At 40.1% G+C, this 24,233-nt stretch overlaps 1 protein-coding gene across 1 annotated transcript in view; it reads right to left on the reverse strand.

Annotated features, from left to right (window-relative positions):
- Positions 1-3,244: 3,244 nt before the first annotated feature.
- The window catches only part of KCND2 (potassium voltage-gated channel subfamily D member 2), a gene marked incomplete at its 5' end in the record, with an annotated part of 302,181 nt that continues 281,192 nt past the window's right edge, over positions 3,245-24,233 (reverse strand). Inside the window, 5 exons of the mRNA XM_081999845.1 lie at positions 3,245-4,508; positions 6,085-6,332; positions 10,876-10,965; positions 12,547-12,645; positions 21,504-21,666. Coding sequence (XP_081855971.1) covers positions 4,331-4,508; positions 6,085-6,332; positions 10,876-10,965; positions 12,547-12,645; positions 21,504-21,666 — 778 coding nt within the window. The 3' untranslated portion in view covers positions 3,245-4,330. The remainder of the gene's footprint in view (positions 4,509-6,084; positions 6,333-10,875; positions 10,966-12,546; positions 12,646-21,503; positions 21,667-24,233) is intronic.

Below are 24,233 nucleotides of genomic sequence, written 5' to 3' on the forward strand. Positions count from 1 at the left end.
ATTTCTGTATCAGAAATAATAGTGTGGCCAGCAGGAGCAGGGAAGTGATTGTGCCCCTGTACTCGGCACTGGTGAGGCCGCACCTCGAATCCTGTGTTCAGTTTTGGGCCCCTCACTACAAGAAGGATGTTGAGGTGCTGGAGCGTGTCCAGAGAAGGGCAACGAAGCTGGTGAGGGGTCTGGAGCACAAGTCTTATGAGGAGCGGCTGAGGGAACTGGGGTTGTTTAGTCCGGAGAAGAGGAGGCCGAGGGGAGACCTTATCGCTCTCTGCAACTACCTGAAAGGGGGTTGTGGCGACGAGGGTGTTGGTCTCTTCTCCCAAGTAACTAGTGATAGGATGAGAGGAAATGGCCTCAAGTTGCGCCAGGGGAGGTTTAGATTGGATATTAGGAAAAATTTCTTTACGGAGAGAGTGGTCAAGCATTGGAACAGGCTGCCCAGGGAGGTGGTGGAGTCGCCATCTCTGGAAGTGTTAAAAAAATGTGTGGACGTGGCACTTCGGGAAATGATTTAGTGGGCATGGTGGTGTTGTGTTGATGGTTGGACTTGATGATCTGAGAGGTCTTTTCCAACCTTAATGATTCTGTGATTCTGTGACTTTCACCTCTTTCCCCGCCACAAAGCAGTAAGCTCCTGGCAGAGGCGGCCATCACGCGTGCGAGGGCTATGGTACATACAGCTGATAGATCGGCATCATCCACACTGTCAGTCGCCCTTTGTAAGTGATCCGTGGTGTGTCGTTACCTTCTGTTATGCTATAAATGGAGTTTGATCTCAACTGTGCACTAGTATTTTATCAAGGGAATTTGATGTCGGGCTTGAGGAGACTCTGTAGCCTGGGAGGTTCGGCAGAGCGGTCTGTGTCTGGGCGTATTGAAAACGTAGTGGATACTTTTTTAGAGTATAAATAGGGAGGTGGAGTTCATATTGCTGGAAATAATGCCCCAATTTTCTCTGCTGCTGCAGTCTGGGAAGGGAAAGGCGGTGGCCACTCACACAGGAGAAGGGCAGCTCTGTGTCATGGAGCTGTGGCATCCTGGTCTTGGTGGCTCTAGTGTGGTTTAGATGCAGTCACGGCTTGCCTGGAATTCGTGTTGGGGACATTTGTAGCCCTCAGATTTACTGTTCCTTCAAACTTATTAGGAAAAAAAAAGGTTCCATGAATAAGTTATTGCAAAACCAGGTTGACCCATTCAAGCATGCAGATGTTTTATTTAAATATTCCTCAAATGTCTATTTATTCAGCATAACGCGTGTATTATGCTGCCTTCTGAAATACGATATATGACTGTCAAACAAAATTGTCAAAACAACAACCTCGGTTTCTTTGTATGATACACAGAAATAACTACATTTCATGTACAGTACAGATGCATTTTACACAGTCATCAACAGTCATTCACTACCAAAACAGCATTTAAATCACCTAAAACACCAAAAGAATGTGTATTTCCCAAATTCAGAATAAATTCATGATTCTGCATGTGACGTATGGAAATAGGAGACAGGACTGGAATTCTGCAAAATCGTACTAAATTATTCCTTAAGCTGCATTTTAAAAATGAAAGTACAAGTTGCTTCAGGGGTGTAACTGTTATGCAAGTGTATTGCTGTAGTGTGTTCTTTTTAGTCCATATGAAAAGGAGAATAAAGAGATTTTAAAAGACACGTGACCTGATGGAATCAGTAGGTTTCCTGGGTTGTATGTAGTCTGTCCCAAAGTGGGCTTAGTAACTGCCTTTTTGCATTATTTACCTGATATAACTAGTCAAGAAGTACCATGTGGCAAAAGAAGTTGTTGCAGATTGCTAGTATCAAGGCAGTTTTTATTTCAATGAACTGTTTGCCAAAAGGTGGGGACCAAGCCATTTTTTGTGTGAGTAACCGTGGGTAGAAGTAGGATGCAAGTAAAAACTCCGTGCCCATTCTGCCTCTCTTTTAAACCCCATTAAAACTTTCATAACCCACCAGCTTCCACAGAGCTGCTGTAGTTTTCCAACAGGGTGTAAGAGAGGAGAGCAACGCCAGGTAATCGACCGCAGCGGAGCTCCTCAGAAGGAGCGCTCCTCTGGGTCCCTGTGCATCTGCTCTCTCCTAAGGCTTGAAAGAAATGTAGAAGCTCAGTTTACAATGGATAAGTTACTCTGACTTGCAGAAAAAGTGGGAAGTTCATTGCAAATTAACCAAGCTTCCGAATACGGAGATGATAAAAGAGTAATGCATGACGTGATGTACTCCTTTCAACCGCAGTCTAATTCTAATATGTGACATAATTGTTTTTCGGTGCATATACTATAGCGTGATAGTCCATCATCTACTCTTCAGTCTCTGTGGATAGGTAGAGAGAAAGACCAGTATTTTTGTGCAGTAAAAAGTGTATCATCAGCAAGTTTCAGGTTTTAGTGGGTGTTTTCTCTTAATATAAATTTTCAGGTCAGTAGAATGCTAGTAAATACTGTACTGAAACATACACTACTCAAACTATTAAATAACTGTGTTAATCATTTATTGTAATGGCATCTAATGCACTGAGCCTTTTGATTTATATGCATTTTATTTTGCAGACATGCAATTATTTCTGATCCAGTGTTTTTGATGTATATATGTATGATTGATATGCACATATTCCATGTATATTTGATGTATATGATGTATGGTATGTCATGTATATAGCACGCATTATGATACATCTCCTAATGCACTCTCATGAAGAAAAATGACACTTTTTTTATCAGAAAGTTTTCTGGTAACATCAATGTCTTTTAAAAATGAAGCCAAAAAGCTGTAAGTAGAAGAGCCTTCAGATTAGCTTTTAGGCCTGCCCATGTGAGTAAACTCCAGTTGAGATAAATTATGTTTTTATAGCTTTGGGACCAAATCCATTATTCTATCAGTGTTCTTAGGTAATTAAATATCTTCACACAATATAAATTCTCAAACAAATTTTAGGATGCAAGTTTACAGATAATTGCAAAAAGAATTTAGTTGTCTTTTTTACTGAATGTCTTTCGGTGTCTTCCAGTGTAGCCAATACTCTGGATACTGCAGAATGTCAACAAGGAAGGTTTGGAAATAAGTGTTAGCTGATCCCAAAACCACCTTTGTTGTAAATTTAATTCAAATAGGATTGATCACAGAATCACAGAATCACAGAATCACTAGGTTGGAAAGGACCTTTAAGATCATCAAGTCCAACCATTAATCCCTGCGAGAGTACACTGGGACAAGAGGTTTGTTCTGAAAATACAGGAGTAGACAAGATGTCTGTGGAAGAAAGGACTGTGTTGGTTCATCAGTAGCCTTAAAATCCCAAATAGTATGGTAATGTTGGAGTGGACAACAAACTGTCATAGAAATAGAGGACAGTGGACAAAAAGAACAATGAATAGCGCATTTGTGGTGCACGGTTTGGCTGTAAAATTATTTAAATATTTGTCATTAGAAGTTTATAGTGTAGATGAAGTTGTGTAAAATACCTTAAAAAAAAAAGAAATCCTGATTCCTGATACAACAGGTGTACAATGACTTATTGCAGTTGTAACAGTACCTAGGAAGCAAGATAAAACAATATTAAACATTGAACTAACTGAACACCTTTAGTTCACTAATGAGTGTTTGAATAAGAAATACTGCGTTTTTCAAAGGGAAGTTATTTGTACAACTACCATGGAACATTAACAATCAGCTTGTTGTAAGTGCACGGAAATGCCCCTTTCTACAGTAATATTTTATCATGCCTAATCTGAAAAACAACAAAAGTAAACTGAGATCACAGCTCCAAATAATTTCAGCATGCATTATGGTTGTAGTTCTTTCAGTCAGTACAAACATATTTCATGTGAGCATTTTTTTCTTTCTTTTTTTGATAGTTTCTCAACAAGTTTGTGGTTTATTAACAGGAAAAAAAAAAGACACGTTATCAAAATGTTTCTCGTTGTTTTGCATTCAGCAGGAACACAGGTTTGTTTCTGTTTTTTTGTTTTGCGTTTTTTTCTTTTTTTTTTTTTTTTCTAAAAAGAGCTCTCATGATAAGAAGAAGCATCAATGGGGACATTTCATTGTGCTCATATAGTAAGTCAGGATGGTCACGGGAGATTCCACCGTGCGTCAGCTCGGACGAGGGGTAAGAAACTCCTTCTGGTTCCCACGCTACGACGCCGGAACCCACAGAGTGTTTTGTTTCTCCTGGCCCTCTCGCTCTGCGGCCGCTGCCGCACGTGTCAAGGGGCGTTGTCTTTGTCAGCTCTCTCAGTCCTCGCGGCTCGTTTCTCACTGCTCGAGCCCAGCTTGCGAGTGGTCTTTATGCTAATTTATAAATAATTCCTTATTTTATAAAGCGGATACTCTGACAATGTTTCCTCCCGAATACTCGGGAGACTCTGGCCTATCGTCGCCTTCGGGTGTGGTGACTGGAGGCGTCGGGATGCTAATTATTGCTGTAGTGACGTAAGGCTGCTCACAGTTTAGTTTAACGCACTCTTCCACTTTGGCATTTAAGCTGGAACGGCTGGAGGAAGAAACAAAAATCCATGAAGAAAGAAAGTCCACGTTACTGCCCACATCTCGCCCGCCCGATTCCACTCCCTCCGCCGGCCGCCTCCATCCTGCCCCGCCAGGGAGCGCGGCGGAGCCGGGCGGCAGCACCCCGCCGCCCCGCGCCCCGGCAGCAGCCGGTCCGTAGCTACGTCCCCGGGCAGGCCCCCTTCCTCCCTTCCTTCCCACCGTTTCAGCGCTTCCCAAGGCTGCCGGCCCATCACCTGAGTGCTTCCGAACGTGGGAAGCGTTTGAGCAAACGCAGCAGAGCCGAACGACTCGCTATGCGGGAAAGTGGAAACTAAGGGGTAGTCTCAGTCTCCTACTGGTTCCTCCGTGCCGTGTGTGTGCAAGAACATTTTGTATCTTACAAGTAAGACAAGTGATCTACGGACTAATTAAGGTTAACGTGTTCATAGAGTTGCTGCAGTACCTCAGCGTCATAAGAGACTGGCATTTTGTGCGTGTGTTTTTAGCTTGTTTTTCAGCACAAAGCTGGTGCTTTGTGTGTTCACATACTCCGTGACTAGAAGTTATGGTGCAGGCAAGTCCTGTAGCAGAGAAAGGGTGGATCCAGGCAGGATACCTCCTGACAAGCTAGGGCAGATTGGAGCTTTGTGCGGGCCAGGAGGTCTCATTGCACAACAGCTGAAAAACTTTCAGTAGTTACAGGCTGCTGGATTGTTCATAGAAATGAAATCCAAACCTAGTGACTGTACAAAGCAAACTACTCAAAATGTAACTTAAGACAATCTCTATAGCAACTGGTGCTGAATGCACTTCTTTTTAAAATGGCAGCATGTTTGAGTTCAACAGAAAACACTTCTGAATCTCCTGAGACCTTTGCTGTGTTTTCAGAAGTGATGCTCAGATATACCTGAAAGCCAGATGGTTTACTTGTGAGAGTACAGAGATGTTCAGTAAAATTATGGGCTCTTAAATTGTAATTTCCTCACTTTTGTAATAACTCCTCAAACTAGAAAATACACTTTTCTTATCCACTTCATATTTTTTATTTAGAATAGTCTTTCTCGTGACTATTACACTTAGCAACTTTCTGGGAATCAGTTTTGCTTCTCTGCTCTGTGGAAATGCGAGGAAGTCTCATTTGTCCTATACTTCTGAACCAAACCGGTAGAAACAGCAGGGACAGACTTCCCTTTCTCTTCCCACTTGCTCATCCTGTATATCTGAATTGCACATTTTTCTATGCTAAATTTTTCTTGGTATGTGTGTGTCCATGGTGTATAATACTTGGTGCTCGATTTAATTTGGGATCCCTGGGTCCTACTCCCTGCAAATAGTACACAGTAGTTTGTGGGGAGGGCATGAGAGGGCAGAAATGGGTATAGAGAAGGACTACTCTGTTATCTTGGATTAAGCTTGGAGCAAACTAAGCACAGGATGTTTGAGCACTAGTGTCCACTCTTGGATGACTATTTGACTTTCATCATCTCACAGCGTGCCTGCAGAGGCCACAACACCTCTACATCTCTTCTCTAATGAAGAAAGTGGCTTCAGCTCTCATCGGGCTGAGGCACGTGAAGTACCTGTTCGACAGAGGCGTCCTCTCCACGCATCGGATCTGGATGGTGCTGAGCTCTTGTACGCTGCCTGGACGGCTGCCAGCGATGGTGGTGTTTGGGATGCGGTAAGTCTTTTTATGTCTTCGTGAGCAGCAAGTGCTGGTAACACCTTGTTGAGACGAGAGAGAGGGGCTGTGGCTGGGGGGTCTATTGACTGTGGAAACCTCCATACAGCTCTCTTCATAGACTTGCTCATCCACAAACTCGTGATTCTAGCCCAGAGGAATCCAACAAAGGGACAAAACACACAGAGAAGGATAATTAAAGTGAACATATTAATCATGATTGTTTAAAGGCTTAAATTGACACTACTGAATAAACTGGGAAAGTTAGGCAGCTTATTCTTGATTATAGTGTTTAGCCCCTATTAGCCTGGGCTGAATACCAATACAAATGTAAACACTGGAACAAAATGCTCAGAGCTCTAAAGAAGAAGTTAATCCGAATTATGTTGTAAAATAGCACGATTGTAATATAGTTTGCATTATAAATATCTGTATAATCTATGAAATGCCACAAAAGATGGGATTATGTTTATTAATAAAAATGCAAGTGGTGCTTATGTAAATGCTCTAAATGTCATTTGGAAATAGATAATAAACTATAATAAAACTATAATAAAATAAAACTATAATAAAATAGAACTATAATAAAATAAAAATCATAAATATTTTTCAGATGAGTTTATAAAGCTACCTGTTGAATTACATGTTAGAAATCAGGATCAGAAACTGTGTTTTGAGGTATGTGTCTATGTAAAAGAAAAAGATTCAATTAAATAGAAGTCTTGATTAGAGATGAGACAGTTACTTAAAAGCATCCAAAAAGTTCTTAATTATTGTAGATGGATGCATTGAAAGCAATTTAGAAGACTGAGCATTTAGTTAAATAAAGTAGTCTTTATTCATGCAATATTTTCTTAATCCCAGCATAGACAATAGTCTGGTTTACGTTGATTTGGTATGTGATTAGGGAGCATTTCGCACATAGCCGTAATTTCCACATTATCTTTGTGTGTGAAAGAGTGTGAAATAGTGGTGTGGCTTATAGTGTGTGTGTGGGTGTGGAATTTTTACAGGCGTTTTAAAGTAGCAGCCCAAACTAAGCAGAGGTTAAGATATGTTCATGCGTAGTTTGAGAAAGCCTCTTTCTAGTTACTGCTGGAATCAGTCTGCATATACTGAGAATGGTTTAGGGAGCATTTTCAGGGTTGTTTTATGTTCTACTCAGTCTTGTTCACTTAAAGTTTTTAGCCTGATGCATCTTTGTCTATTACAATAAGAAACATACCTCCCAAGTAACCAGCGATACGACGAGAGGAAATGGCCTCAGGTTGCACCAGAGGAGGTTTAAACTAGATATCAGGAAAAATTTCTTTTACTGAGAGAGTGGTCAAGCATTGGAACAGGCTGCCCAGGGAGGTGGTGGAGTCACCATCACTGGAAGTGTTCAAAAAACATGTGGATGTGGCACTTTGGGGCATGGTTTAGTGTTGGGTTGATGGTTGGACTTGATGATCTTAAAGGTCTTTTGCAACCTTAATGATTCTGTGATTATTTTTTCCCCTAACGAACGATGTGCTAATTGGAATATATTTTCCAATTAGCTGATATTTTCCAGGAGAATTACAGTACAGTGCTAATACAAAATATGTCAGCAAAGTAAATAGAGTAACAACTGTAGCCAAGTGTGTGTGACAAATGGAAATACCTTTATAGGCATATTATTTTTATTTCCATTCCTTCCATTCTTCTTCACTCAGACATAAGTTTGTGTGGAAATGAGTGGTGTTGAAGAATGCCAATTTCAAGTGATATGGAAAGAAAGAGCTTGCTTGAAAATTGACTTCTGTAAGGCGTATGTCAGTCACAATCAAGATTTTGAATGTGATCACACAGTGGACATAAAATTCAGAGAGAAAAATGACCTAGTCACCATCTTTAGGTTACGTTCAGTGGCTTGCGGTGTGTTTGCCAAGAACTCTGCTAGTTTTCCAACTACAAGTAATTTTGTACTTCCTAAAACTTTTATGGTGCAACCAACAAGAATTCAGTTTGTAAGGTCCATTAGAGAGGGTTATTGAGTGACCTTTTAATATAGACTGGAAACGTCTTGAAACAATATAATGGCTCAAGTTAATATATTAGATTATACTTATTAATTAACTCCTCTTAAATCAGCTAAAAGTAAAATATAACTTTCAGTGCAATTATTTGCATTATTAATGTAATTTTCCCAGGATTCCATAACATTGCACACTACTGCATTTTTTTAGTGTGGAAGAGAGCTTATCCTGTTGACTTCAAAGGGCCTGAAAACAGAAAATGTACCCTTGCTTAGTATCATCTGGGCTCATGCTTATACCAAATGATATTTCAAAGGACAAGGCAAGGCTAAGAAGGCATCTCACCCCTGCTATTATACCATGAACCAGCAGCTTGCCAGATTCCACAAGCTGGGGGCCCAAAATTTCAAGTTCCCACTAAAATTTTAGGAATGCATTATCTGACCAGGCAGTTGCAGAATATAACTTGGAACCCCTGCATACATTTTTGTGCTCATTTGAACATCCGTAGTAAGGAAGAAAGGAAGTAGATTCTATGCAGGTTTAGGAAACAAGATAATACTTGCTTTATAGACTTACTCTTTTTTAAAAAAAGCTCTGTTTAAAAAAAGAAAAAAAGAAAAGGCTTATATATTCCACCATTATGATTAGAGGAAATGTGAAACGTTGGGAGTCAAATCGAACTCCCACCAAACGAATAGAATTTTTTTTTCGTTATTTCTATGAAAGTGTGACAAGACCTGTGGCTACTACAAGGGTTTTTAAAGATGTTTGTAATGTTCAACTGTGGAACAATTTTATAAAACCGATTGCTATTAATGAGTTCTAGTACCAAATGTCTCAGAAGTGTTGCAAAAGGACCCAGCCTGAATCTTGGCAAAGAAACCACATTATACTCTGAATAGGAAACAGGACATTTTGTCCTACAGCACATTATATAAAAATGAATACTCCAAAAGTAAGAATGGTGAAGACATAAGCACCTGTGAGATGACATATTACTAATTGATGTAAAAACTGGGCCATTTTATTCACAAAGAAATGCTGTTGAAAGAACATTAAATTATACATACACATGCATCATATTTTAATTTAGCATTGTCTGTAGGGGGAAAACTTTTTAATCTTTTTTTTTTTTTTTTTTTTTTTTTGAGAAAAAGCGGTAGGACTTTCACATTGAACTCCACCAAATATAGCAGAAGCATTACTGGATCTTTTAAGGAAAATCTAAAAGTAAACTGTAAAGGTAAGACAAAATAGCATAAAGTTCCACTATGTATACAAAACTTAAATAATACAATTTTTTACATGCTACTGGAACTTATAAAACTAGATGTAAATTTGTAAATGGTGGTTTAATGGCAGTGGGTGTTGGTCTCTTTTCCAAAGTAACAAGTGATAGGACGAGAGGAAATGGCCTCAAGTTGCTCCAGGGGAGGTTTAGATTGGATATTAGGAAAAATTTCTTCACCAAAAGGGTTGTCAAGCACTGGAACAGGCTGCCCAGGGAGGTGGTGGAGTCACCATCCCTGGAGGTATTTAGAAGGTGTGTAGATGTGGCACTTAGGGACATGGTTTAGTGGTGGACTTGGCAGTGTTAGGTTTATGGTTGGACTCGATGATCTTAAAGGTCTTTTTCAACCTGAATGATTCTCTGGTTCTCCGACTGTGATGTTGACCAACTTACCTATAATATAAGGTAAATTCTACACAGCAATATAGCCCCCGCAAAAATATAAAAATACAAGGAGGTAATTTTAGCGTGCCCTATGTGAATGTGAAATTCCCAAATCTACAGAGATTAAATTCAATATAACTAATATATATGTTCTTAGTTTCCTTAGGAAATGATAAAAGAGGAAACAATGTGAATTTAGGGATGATTAGGGATACTGCTGCGACGTTATCTGTCCAGAAATATACTATTAGTAAACATGGCACTTAATTATTACTGAATCATAACTCTGCTGTAGTTTACTATCCTTTATGGCTGTATAATTATTCAGGTATTGACCAGGGAAAAATACAGAGAGCACATAATAAGCAGTCCTTTTGATTTATAGGGAGTTTTAAATCTGGATGACCATATTTAGGCTGTTATTAATTGCATCAGTGATTTCTGCAGGGATCTCAGTGTCTAAACTGAAGCCAAAAGACTTTGAACCTTTGCACCTGCATCTGGATTAAGCACTTGAAGTTTCAAAATCAGATGCTCAATGATCCTCTTTTTACAGTCACTTCATCGAGAATTGTGTTTGTGTCAGAGAAACACTCAGCAACTCTCCCTGTACAAAAGCTCGTCATTTTCTCAGGCAAAAACTTGCTTTGACTCTACTGAGTATTGAATGTGTAAGGATTACAAATAGTGTTTTATGAACTGTACTGCAGAAAAGTGCAAATGATAACTTCGTGGAGCGTACGAAAGCCATACTGAAAGGCACGTACACAGCTTGGCTATACTGGTGTCGTCTCACTGATGCCAGTATCTTTCACCCTAGTGAGGGCTGTCATCCAGGATCTCCCTGTTATTTATATGCAGTGGGTATAACACCTTAAAATAAGACAAAATGGCTTTTCTTCCCAGCTAACTGCTTTCATACAAAGGCTTAGTAATTAGAAGAAATAACCGAAAACATTCAAAACTAGGCTGGTGTTAGAATTCACAGGAAAACACAGTTCTCTCTTCTTACCGTAGTTTTTTCCAGGCAGTGAAGCAGGTGGTGGTGCTGCGTTTCGAAGGAAGAGCCAGATTTGCTAACAAAGGCCTGTTCTTCTTCACTGGAGGACTGTTGATACATAGAACTCTGTATTATTCTCATTTGCGAACAAGAGGGCTCTTATCCAAATATTTGATCAGAACTAATCTGGATTGTACATGGTAGCATAACTGCAATGCTTCATCTACACAGTATAACCCAAATTATTTTGGACCGGAGTTCTCTTTCGCTTGTTTGTTTTTTAATCAAAGTATTTTCTTTCCTTCCCTTGTACCTCCTTTTAAATGTTTCCATCTTAGGTCTTTCATGCATAGATGGAACAGTACAATTTACAAGTGCAATCAACATGTAAGCTTTGAATGTTGGATCAACGCATGCTTAAAATTATCATAAATTTAAGTGACAGTAAAATATTTTTTTTTCCTGGGAATGTGTCTCGTTTGAAGGAAATTAAACATAGTTGGTCTCCTGGGATCATTTCATAGCACTAAGGAATTCATGGTATTGCTGCTTACACGAAAATTCATGTCAGTGATCCCAATCTGCTAAGTTTGGAAAGCGTATAGCAGATGTTAGTGACACAGAATGAAGAATTAAATAGAAAGCATCCACTGTTTATTAATTGCTTTCATAATTATTCACTAGAAAGCAAAAAAATAAACAGGGGAGGAAGTGGGATAATAGGAAAGATTAAAATTCAACTTTGGGATATTTGAAATCTGCATAGCAATTAAACTATTTGGTATCTTTTTAGTTCAAAGATTTGAGTTCTTTCAAGCAGAAGAGGAAACGAGGGCTCTGACTGCTCATCTTTTGTGCTAGACCGGACGGATGGACAGCCACTTCCTCTTCTTCTGGCTATAGGTTAAAGCGTTCGGCTTTTTAACGTGTATTGAACAGAAAGGGCATAGAGGAATGAAAACCTTCCTGTATCCCTCAGGGAACTGCCTCAATGCCAGAAAATGGCAGGGATTAAAAAACACTGTGTCTTCAGTCTTTCTCAGCTGGCTACAGCTCCGAGCAGCCAAGGGCTGTCTCCGGCCACGTGGGTCACTGTGGATCCTGGTCCCAGCTGCCGCCCGGGCTCCCGCCGCTGGTCCTGGCTTACTCACCGGGGGCAAGGGGGAATTTGCTTCAGGTAACATTAGATTTTAGTGTGTTTGAGGTAATCACCGAGATTCTCCTTAGAGCAGAGTAGGTGCTTCTGGGGAACACGTTTCAGTCTGCAACACCTCGCTGTGCAAATGGTACCGTCTTCCCCTCGCTGACGACGGAGCCTGGTTCTGTCACCCATGTTCTACCCGTGTAAAGCCAAATGAGATAAATCCAACCTACCTCCTAAGAGGCAAAAGCTCCACACTATCTTAATGAGGTCTTCTACAGGATCTACCTCTAAAAATGTAGGTTACATTTTAATCCAGCACTTCTATCTGGCCATTTCCCTCATCTTTTAATACCCCGTCATCGACTCTCATAAGCTTCCTTTAACAATAGTAATTGTCCAGTTTATCCTTCCTTAATCTACCTTTAAAGATAACATTGCCTGAGGACCCAAGTTGACTTGCCCTGGGGATAAATACAATAAGCTACTGCTGTGCTGTCATTAAGCTGTTTCTCCGGAGGTGGAGGATATGAAAACATTACCTGCTGCAGCTGGTTACTCAGTAAGCCATTTCGTTTGCTCTGCATGTAGGCATTAGCACTCCCACTCTTTGCTGCACGAATTCGAGCAAGTCTGGCTTTCTGTGTAAAGAGACAAAAGGAAGAGTGTTGCTTGTACTCATATCCATTATTCTGTTTATCAAAAACTGCTAATTGGAATCAGCTGCTTATGAATACCGATATCGTAACCGCTGAAAGGCTGCATTGCGTCTGTCCTCCAGGTGGAGCAAATCATAAGTGCCTTCCTATCTAAAATGCAAATGACAGAAGTTTTTATTTGTTTGCATGCATCAACTAATAAGAACAGTGATTTTGGAGAAGGGATTAGACAGATCAGCGTGTAAGTGCCGCCTCTTTTTTTGCATTGCTGCAACTGTGTGACTCCTTATGCCTTGTGGATCAGAAACATGGGCATCCATCTCAGCTGCTCCTGCAGTGAAAATCTCTTTAAAGGGGAAGAAATGGTTCAGAAAAGCATAATATTGCAACTGCCATGAGCTGGCTTCTCAGAGCCTTCTGGGTTTTTAGAATATCAGAATGTGATAGCGTTTTTTATGCTGTCTCGCAGCTAAATTCCTGAATGCTTACCAGGGCCTTTAAAAGCCTTTTTACCTCTTCGTGTCTATTGGTATAATCAGAATTAATAGTCATCATTGGTCATAATCTGACTGTAGGCATCAAATTGCTGGAAAAGATTTGAGATTTCTCAGGTGAACTTCATTGCTTGTGAACGTGACTTTTATTCCAGGGTAGAAGGTGGCTCATGAGTGAAAGGACACTTTGCATCCACTGACTTGTGTACAACAGTTGCAAGCCAACATCAGGGGAAAGCATGAAGAAAAGTCTCTCAACCAATAATATGAAAATAGAAGAAAACCAGGATAACAGGAAAACAGAAGCTTTTATGGGATTTCTAGGATGGCATCCTGGTTCCGTAATTTTTGTGGTGGGTTACATGTGTAAGAGGGAGTCTGGGTTTATCTTTATGCGTTGGTTTCTGATTCTGAAAGCCAAATGCTGAGCAGCATCTGGAGTTGAATGGCTGCTGAAGCACAGAAGGAGGCACAGCGAAGACCTTGAAAAACTGACTGATATATTAATAGGGACTTTAATATCTGATAATTACTCAGTTGATATTTTCAGAAAATAGAGGGAGCATTTCAGCCTTTCTGCCACCTCCCCACCCCCCCAATTTCCACGGCCTTAAATGTCAGCATGAAATGATTGAGAATCCCTGAACGCTTACAGAGGGAAGCAGCGTGGTCACTGCAGCTGCCAGATCTCTCTGGCATGATTAATAATTAACTGACTATGAGGAATGACTCAACACCACGCTGCTTTGCACCCGCAGCCTCAAACTCACAGATCTTCTCAACTGCAGCCAAGAAATTCATGACAGCTCACAGCAAACATGGCTAGAACCTGGCTTATGTTATATGTCATGTATTTATTATCTTTTAATTGTTCTGAAAGAAAATAAGATAATGCTGCGCATGTATGCGTCATTGAGTCAAAAAGCTCACACGAGAGGCTGTCGCCTAATTTTATGATATATTGGCCAATTTAGCGTAACACATTGGTTTGTCACCTTCCTCGGTGCACACAGCCTTTCCAGCTACACAGTTAATGCACCTTATTCCAGTGGTAAGGAGCGAAGTGCCCGGATCACCCGCACGGTGCTTCTGCACAGGTTAATTCCTACCTTCCTCTTCCTCCTGTTAGCACTGAAAGGACATGTGCAGCCCCACACTCTGTCCCCAGAGGCTGAACTGGGTGTAAATGTCCAGTCCGGGCTCTCGCACCGAGCACCAGAGCTGAGCAGCCCCGGGCAGCCCGGCGTGCTGCAGTGAGCCACCCGAGAGGGCACCGCGCCGGGCTGGCCTGGGCTCCCCGGGAGCCGAACAAGGCGGGCGAGGGTTAACAGCTCCGACCCTCCACCCAAGGCTCACACGGACTCCTCGGTGGCACGTCCGTGGCCAATGATGCGCTTAGGGCTGAGTCCTCAGGGACGGCGATTAAAAATCCCCTTGGGCAGGCAGAAAATAGGTTATTTTCAAGGTGGAGCTCTTCAGATGCAACACCAACATGAAGGGCTGAAGGCTAGAGGGTGAGCTTTCCCTGCACTGCAGAATAGTCATGGGTTGGGACATGTGCCCTGGGTTATGCTCATAAATATATTAAAGGTCTCTCTCTTAGCGCTACTGTTCAGCCTCAGGAGCTCGAGATGCTTTAGAGATGCCTTTTCAGGGTGCTACATGGAGTCCCATAAATAAGTGATTTTAGTCACAAATATTTTAGCTATGGTACTTTTCAGTGTGCTCTTTATACAGGGAGATTCATTAGATTTAATGAACAAACATTTTACATACATTAGTTATGCTTTTCCTTTTAGCATGCATATTCATTTTCTCTTTCAGTGACTGAAGTAATAATTATGGTGCAGCACCATTTAATAAATATAAAAAATATAATGGTTCATCAGACTACCTTAATATATCAATGTGCTACAACACATATAATATGACGGTTGTACTTTCCACATGAAGATTTCAAATTGCTTTGCAAATATGAATTTATTGCATCTTAGAAAGCTTTTGTAAGGTGGAAAGTAATAGCTTACATCTTTCTAGCTGAGATTCATTCAGATGGCCTGAATTTACATCATTTACCAAAGAGAAGACAATAAATCTATTACCAAGACAGGAACCAGATATTGTGGCTTCCTTGCTTATAGTTCAGCTTACAGAAAACACTCCTGAAACTGGAGGTGTTTACAAATCTGTTAAAGTGATAAGATTTCTTTTAAGTGCTCCTGCCTGACTTATATCAGTGCCTGTAGCATGAGTAGTCTAGTGACTCCTCACATTTCCTACCAAGGAATCATTAGAAGCTCATGTTAGCCACAGGATTTTAAGGGCTGTGCACCGGGGATTGAATTCCCATGAAGGACATCAAAATGATGTGATGATATCAGGAAAACTGTGATTATGGAAGAACTGTATTTTCCTTTAGTCTGTGACCTGCATTTTCTGCCATGTACAACAGAAAGGGAGCGATAACTGCCCCTTTTCAACCACTGCAAAGCCCTTCCTAACTCTCCCCTTTCATGGAATATCTATCGAAAAAAGAAAGGATTAAGTTGTCCTGCAATAGATTATCTTCTTTGCTGCGAGGTTTTCCCTATTAGCTATTGAATGTGAAACTTCAGTTTTGGTAATTTTCACGTTGTGTAGGACAAAACCAATGCAGCTGAAATACAGTTCTTTTACTTATTCTGATGAAATTCCACCATAATCATCTCATCTGAAACTTCCTAAAGAAATTGATGATCATCTCTAATTCTTACTGCATACCTTGTATTTGCACTGAACTTCTTTTTTGAATGCCTCACTTTTTTTTTTTTCCTAGCTTCAAATTTTACAACTTAGAGGTGGATCTTTGTCTATGGCTGCATTTATAGAAACCTTATAAAGGTAGTTCGTTGTTATTCAACAACAGCTAGCTCTGCCAGTTTTAGAAATATAAACGTTTATTTTCACAAGGTTTTCAATTGTGCTAAATCTAGCACTGTAGGGTATTTACAACATCCAGCTTTTAACACTCAAGATGCCCCCAGCTGTCTAACTGTGTTAAGAGAGAGATTTTATCAGGAACACTTTAGGGCAGGGCTTACCGCAATACTGGGAATCATTTTTGGCAAGATCCTCTCTTGAATTTGCTATGCAAGAAGCCTAGGTAGCCGAGGTAATTCAATACTTGGATAGCTCCTGTTGTTTCTCTTCTGCTGCTCTCCAGACTACGTAACTATCTTACTATCAAAACTCAAAAATTACTAATTACTTACCTTATATTTATTATTTTTTAGTGATCTTGTAGAACTAAAAGATAAGAATTCCTTCACAGTAGTTCTGTGTATACTGGTTTTGGTTGGGATAGAGTTAAGTTACTTCGTAGTAGCTTGTATGGGGCTGTGTTTTGGATTTGCGATGAAAACCGTGTTGATAACACAGGGATATTTTAGCTACTGCTGAGCAGTGCCTACACAGCCTGAAAGCCTTTTCTGCTCCTCAGGCTGTCCCGCCACCGAGTGGGCTGGGGGTGCAGAAGAAGTTGGGAGGGGACACAGCTGGGACAGCTGACCCCAACTGACCAGAGGCATATGCCAGACCATACGACGTCATGCTCAGAAATAAAACTGGGGGGAATGGATGATGGTGGGGCTTACCCTTGCTCGGGCACATCAGTTGGCTTGTGGTGAGCAATTGTTTTCTTTTGCATCACTTGTTATTCTCGGTTTTGATTCCCTAACCCATTTTCTTGTGTCCTCCCCTCCTCTTTTTTTTTAATTAGTAAAGACATTAGTAAAATGTCTTTATCTCAACCCACGAGATTTTGCACTTTTAGCCTTCTGATTCACTCCCCCACTGTGGGGGAGTGAGTAAGTGTCTGCACGGTGCTTAAATGCCTAGCAGGGTTAAACCACAACACTGTTCCTCCTAGAGCAATGGCCAAAACCATCCAAAAATCAGTTACGTTGTTGTTTACATAATTTTTTGTTTGGCCTTTCATAAATTCATCCTATATGTTTGCTTTCAAGTGAAAAATCAAGCCCACATTTCATGCTCTGATTTTCTGATTTTCAATAATTGCAAATAATTGACTTCAGATTAGCTGACAATAATTCGTTGGATGTCAGCATGCAGTAGAGAAGAAAATGCTGTTTGCTTTGTACATTAATGGATATGGAATTAAGTAAGATTCATATATTTGTTGAGTCGTGCCTTGCTTTCACAATCTACTCAAATTATTGTTCAGTAAACACAAGTGTCACATGCTTTTGTGCTAAATTCAAAAATCTTGGGTAAGCTACTCTGTTAGTTATGTCTCTGCAATCCCACTGAGATTAATAGCCTATCTATCTCATTTGAAGAATTCATAACGGCAAGCAGGGTTCCCTACTGCAAATATTTAGCTCTAGGCTGCCAGGTGCTGTTAAGCAGTTGTTGCAATTTATCCTAGAAGTATTTATATTTATCTAGTAACTAATTATTCATAACTTGACAGATATATACGTAATGTAAAATCAATAAATAATAAAGCCAAACCCATCTTCGTGATATATTTTGCTAAGTAAAAGTAGAAGACCATACTCACATGAAAGGTTCAGGTTGAATTTGATATATTAAGTCAGATTTTGGAGCTGATAGTCGTTTGGGCGTTTTGATGAGGCACCATGCAAAGTCACTCTAGGGAGAAAGTGCTTGAGCCACTAAAATTAAGGCTTCTCCAGTTATCAGGTAATGAATGATAATGGGCAGATGGACCCAAACTTAGGACTTGCTGGGTCAGAGGATACAAGGCTCTTGCCTTCAAAAGATGCAGAAAAAATAGATGTATGGAAATCAGGGAAGGCATCTAGCAAGGAACGCTTCAGTGCATTCAGGGTGAGGAGGACGTTGTTGTCATAAGAGCTGCTGCAGTACACTGGGATGGAGCAGATACCTGTTCCAACAGAGGGTAGGTATGCCTCCTCCTTTCCCTTCCCTGTGCTGGTAATCATCCCAGGGAATCTGACACTAACCACACCCTAACCTTTGATACCTATCAAATATGGAATAGGAAATTGTATCCAAGCTTACTTAAACCTTTCTTTTTTTTTTTCTTTCCCCTCCCTTCCTTTCCTTTATACGTGGACCAGTCACAAGACATCTGTCATAACTTTGCCACCTGAAGGCACTGATGGGCAACCAAAATAACTTGGCCTCTTGAAGTTGTCTCTAGCTGGGAAAAGCTCCACAAACAGGATTCTTCAAAACAGTCTCAGCTGTGATAAATCTGCTTGAGGAAAAGGCATAGTAAGACTGGGGCATAATTAGTTCTGCCCTGAATTCCAATAGCTATTTTGGTTTATTTATTTATTTATTTATTTATTGCCAGGGTAAGTCAGATCCTTGGACCTTATTGCCTGATAGAAGAAAATTTTCTGTTTATTTTACTTTGGATTTTATTTTAATCTCTTTTTTTTTTTTTTTTATATTGAGGTGTCTTTTACAACAATGTATTTCCATGGTTGGAAGCAGGAGTTTCCTTTAAAATGCGTTCAAAATGAGATAGTGTGTAAATACATTTCTCTCTTCCATCTTCTCCTGAACATTAATATGCAGCATCTTTTTGCCAAGAAGAAAAGAATGGAATTGTCTAATCTTGAATGACTGTGCAGAACTCAGTAAATGCATGTACTGATGTTCACATGGCTCTTGAACAAACCTAATATAAATGACAAAATTTTTCTGCTGAAAATTGCCAATGGTCCTGGGACTAGATTTCACTGGAGAACTTTCTCCTGAGTCTGCTTGCAGCCCAAATGTTTTGCCATTTCTGAAGACTACCTTGATTAAACTTCTGTCTGAGATATTGATAAAGTTGCACAATTCAAATATACAACTCTTTCAACCAGATAGAAACTGTTGTAGCCAGCAGGAGGTACCACTGCCCGCAGGGTTTCATGCTGTGCTCCATGAAAGAGCACCTACTTTCAAGCTTATCTTCTTCAGCCTTAGAGAATAGAAATAAGGTTAGTACCTAGGGAAACATTTATTTTAGAAAACTGTGTAGAGCTTCTATTGAATTGAATGAAGAAGGAATTTCAAACTTCAATAATGTGACCTTTTTGCTTGAATATTCTTATACAATGCAGTAGAACCATCCTGTGAAATGCAAGGCTATACTTCATAGCTAAATATTGCTAAATATGGACAATACAGTACCCAAGAAGTACTTTTAGTTGTTTGGGGTTTTTTTCAGTCAGCAAAAGCAATATTCAGTTCAACATCTCAGTCATTTTAGATTGACAGAGATTAGCTTTGCAACAGGAGCTATCAATGAAACACACATCCAGTGCTAAGTTAATCAGACCTCAAAGCCATTTTCTCCAAAGCAAGAAGAACATAACCATGATCAGAGGAAATCTCTCATCCTTCCTGTTGGCATTGTTCTGGGGAGCAGAGAGAAAGATGCTTGGCAGGATTGCCGTTCATCACTTCATATTCCTGTTTGAAACGTACAATGAGCTCACTGTTTTGCAAGGAGAAAAAGTCAGTTATTAACTCAAGCAGTTTCTATTCAGGAGGAGATGGGGGATATCAAACAGTCTGCCAATCTAATTTTTGCAAGGTATTTTCTAGTGTCCATCTCTTTTTCACTGGCAAGAGTAAAGCAGGCATAGAAAATTTTGTTTCATGACAGGCAGTAGAAGTCAGTTACTGTCTGGGGTAAGGTTGGTTGTGTCTGCAGTTATTATGAAAGCTCAGAACAGGCACATTGATTGCTGGGATCAAGTAGATCTGTTATCCATGACTGGTGCAGTGCTTGGAGGCATGGTAATGAAGCACTGTGTTCTGTCTGATACATACTGTTCTTTATCTGTCTGCTGCCATTATGCAAACAGAAGTAGAAAAGTTCTTAACAAAAATGACGTAGTGTAGAAGTGACACATTCTCTGCACGTTCCAGCTGTGGGAGTGGGGAATGCACATCTGGAAAGGGTAAGTAGAGTTAGTAGGATCAGTAAGGTATGATATTTGGATCACTGAAGCAGCATATGTTTGAAATCAGGTTTCTAGAAAGGTCTGACATTTCTGTGATACGCCTGATTTCTTTTATGGCCATTTTCCTCATCTGACTGTTCTTCCAAGATGTGGCCATTAAAAGGTACAATGTCTTAGCCTGGGTCTATGACTGACTTTCTTGGCCATGTATCTCCGTTTCTTCTGATTTTAAGATATTCTGGGAATGGTATCACTGTGTACATTTACTTCATTTCCATGAAGAGAACAGTCAAAATGGTGACCTTTCTGGTCAAAGGCCAGAAAGAAATACACAGATATTTTATATCTCTCAACCTGGTGCTGTTGTCTATGCGAGGCAGATGCAGCCTGGGGCAGCTTGTGTTCACTGGTCTATGTGTGTAGCCCCCAGCCATGGCCTGCCTGCATACCTCTATGAAGAGACTACTTCTGAAGAGAGGCCACGGGACCACAAAAAGCCCAAGTGGTGACACCTCAGCCTTGCCAAGGTCTGTGTTGCACCCAGAGCCTTCTGACAGCCACCGGCAGAAGATAATGTATCATCTCAGCTCCCTTATCAGGGCTTCAGGTGCCAGTGGAGGCTGACCGAGCTGCTTAGCGTTAAAGGGTTGGGCGAAGTGGATCAGGACTAGTATTTTGGCAGTGATGTGGAAATGAAGGTGACTGCCCAGGCTTGGCTGCATCTCTCCTGGTAAATAGTTCTTCCTGGCTCCTGACCTTGCCCATATGGTTCAGGGAGGGAAACTGTTTTGTTGTAGAGTGGGTTGATATTTAAATGACAGATTCAGCAAATCAAGGGAGCTGGAAAAAAAATACTTTTGCTTTCAGCTTTTCCTGATTAAGCTCTTTTTCTGAAACCTTTTAAGGAAACTAGAGCTGAGGAGACAAGTTCCCCAATAATCAAATTCTCTAGAGACCGAACCTGGGAATTAAATACATGGATTAGTGAAGCAGGCTGTTAGGATAGGCATCAGAAATCATTATTAGGGTTCTTTTTTTTACGGTGTGGTTTTTTTCCTCAGGAGCCTCTGGTGGAAAGAAAGTCTGCCTGAAAGCACAGAAAAATCTTTAGTGGGTGCAGCTATTGCCCGAAAATACTAGATCTAGTCTAACATGCAGGATGAATTATCACAATAATAGATCTGTAAATTTTGTCAGAAAAGATAAATGAACCTTTTTTTTTCCTCACTAAAAGTAACACAGTATTTGCATCTAGGACATGGGCTAGGCATGCAGCACATACATATAGTAGTCCTTTTGCTAAGAAATACTCACTTTGATGACACGTAACATACAGAAAGTCGTATTTTTTCTATTGTTCAACAAGAAAAGGGGAAAAAAATTAGGAACTCACCTTTTGTGCCCTGCGCTTGTCTGCTCGTTGATTCTGGTGGTAGATACGGCTGAAGTTAGAGACAATTACAGGAACTGGCAGAGCAATGACCAAGACCCCACTCAGGGAGCATATTGAACCAAAAATCTTGCCAGCTATTGTCTTCGGCACCATGTCACCATATCTAGGTTAAAGAAAATGAAACACTTAGTAAAGACAAAATTTCTTCCAAGTATTGAATTTCAGGATGAATTAATTGCACAATAGATTTTACTTCGCTTGCGAATAATACTTGCTGCATGGAAATAATACTTTATACACATATGCATAAATATACAGCATGCTCAGTGTTGTGCACACATAATTTTAATCTGAAGCTAATGTTGGGTATCCTGTCCATCATACTGTGGGCATCTATGTTTAAACTGCTGTGGTCTTCCCAGGCTGCCTCTATTGCAATGGAGAGAGCGTGACCTTGCTAAGGAAAAAAAATCAGTGTTGAAGTTAAGTCCTTTACTCTGCTTGTTGGAAGAACTCATCCCTTTCCATCGACAAGATCCTAGGGAGACCACTTGGTAAGTCAGATGCCAAGCTGAATAATCTGTTGTCTCACTTAAATTGATACAGTACTTTCATTTAGTTGCTAGCCCATTTTTGGAACAAGTTGCCCAGGAGATTGTGGACTTTCTATCCTTGGAGATTTTCAGCACTTGGCTAGACAAAAGCATGGCTGACCTAATCTATTGTTGTTTATAGGCCTTCTCTGAGTGGGAGGTTAGACTAGCTGACCTCCAGAGGTCCCTTCTATGGCCTAGCTGAAAGAAAACCCAAAAAACTCAAGACACTTTCAAGCAACAAAACAAATTCTAACTGCAAATCCTGCCAGTGCTCAGGATTACCAGGGCTACCATCTTTCTTTATGACGCTGGATATTGCAAATAAGAACACGGTACTACTGAAGGGTGTGGAGGCACTCCAGTGATAATTTATTAAGAGATACCAGCTCTTTGCACTCTGTAGACTGCCATATTCTATAGGACAAGAACGGAATTACATACTACCGAGTTTAATAAAGAGATAAATCACCCTCAAGTACCATTCTGTTTTTAACTTTATTGGATTATTATTAAACATTGATTGTAGCATGTAAGTTTAGCATGCTTGTGAGCAGAGAGATAGCAGATTCCCTATTGCAAAAAATTTATAACCTGTTAACACAAGAAAAGGTAAGAAATAAAACACTGCAGGAGTGTTTGGAAAATGCTATCTGGAAAACAAAACCTTTCTGTTCAACAGGAATTGGAAAAAATAACAGAGAAGATTGGGGTGAGTCTTCAAGTCACATGATCCAAATCTTGCACCTAATTATGAGAAGCAGGGGATAAAGGGATGAAGATATCAGATGATGGAGAATCTATATGGAGTTAGAGAACATCTTCTAGCAATGAGAGCTCAGCATATGCCAAAAGGAGATTATGTATCAACTTGCAGGTGAAGATGAATGGTTTGCATTTTGTAAGATAAGAGGAAGTTGTTTAAAATAAATATTCAAATAAGTTGCCATCCAGGCAGATATAATATACATGACCAAGTCTTAGACTACTGACTAAAGATTATGTTGTGTAAAAGAAATGTTTCGTTGCTTTACAAAGCATGCCCAAGTGTAAAATATTCACAGGAAAAAATGCATTAGTATTTTTACCAATAAAGCACCCCACCTGTTCATAATTCGAATGCTGCTAGTTTCTGGTTTTGTACATGCAGGATTGGATAAAAAGATGTAATGTGATAGAATCCGTCTTCTAAATTATTAATATAGCTGGTCTTAATTACGAGATGTATAAAACCAGAAACATCCTAGAAAGAGAGTCATGTTTTCCTTCATATCAACATTTGCATCTCACAACAGAGGCATTTTTGGTGCTTATCTTCCTAAAGGCAGAGCCGATTATCAGCTGTCTGGAGTCACGCATGCCCAGCTATTCTTTCCTTCAGGCAGGGAAGTGGATAAACGACATTTCAAGGTCCCTTTGACAAATGGGATCTCTGACACCTAACTAACCCCAGGTTTTTTTCAGGCAGAGCAGTGAGGTGAGCAGTGGACATGGTGGCGAGCTTAGGGGAGAAGTCCTAGGATCGAATCACTGATAGTCATTGCCGGTTTACAGTATTCATTACTGTTTTACTTCATCCTTTTAGATACAATCCAAGTATTTTCTTAAATCAAATCAAAGCATATCGACAGAAAGCTATTTAAAAGGCAACATATATTTATACACACCTGACACAACCAGATCCTGGAATGCAAAATTTTCACATGTCCAGTGCTACTGAACAGATCTCTTAAATTAGATTCCTAAACCTATATTTAGATGCCTATCACTTGAAAGGCTAAATTGCTGAACCTTCATAAGCTCACATTGTCACCGCTGGCTGCTGTGGACAGAAGGCATTTCTGACTCTAATTAATTTGGTTTGCAGTTGCTCAGGGATATAGTTCATCATGTTGATAATATGACACTACAATTATGTGAATCAAGTACAGACTGATGCTTTAGGAGTGGTGACAGGAACTATTGGCTGATCCATCCCTAACATTTCGGTATTTTTATGTGGACCTACTTATTGACATAAGGAAGTGCATTTTCACCGTATTTCAGTGTTAGAGAGCAAAATTAAAAAGATAGGATTGTTTGATACGTGAAAGTATTTGGCAATGTTTTTCTTACCTTCTGGGCAAAATGAGAGGTA

This window comes from Phaethon aethereus, assembly GCF_964289735.1.
Source record: "Phaethon aethereus genome assembly, chromosome: 1".
Lineage (NCBI taxonomy): Eukaryota > Metazoa > Chordata > Aves > Phaethontiformes > Phaethontidae > Phaethon > Phaethon aethereus.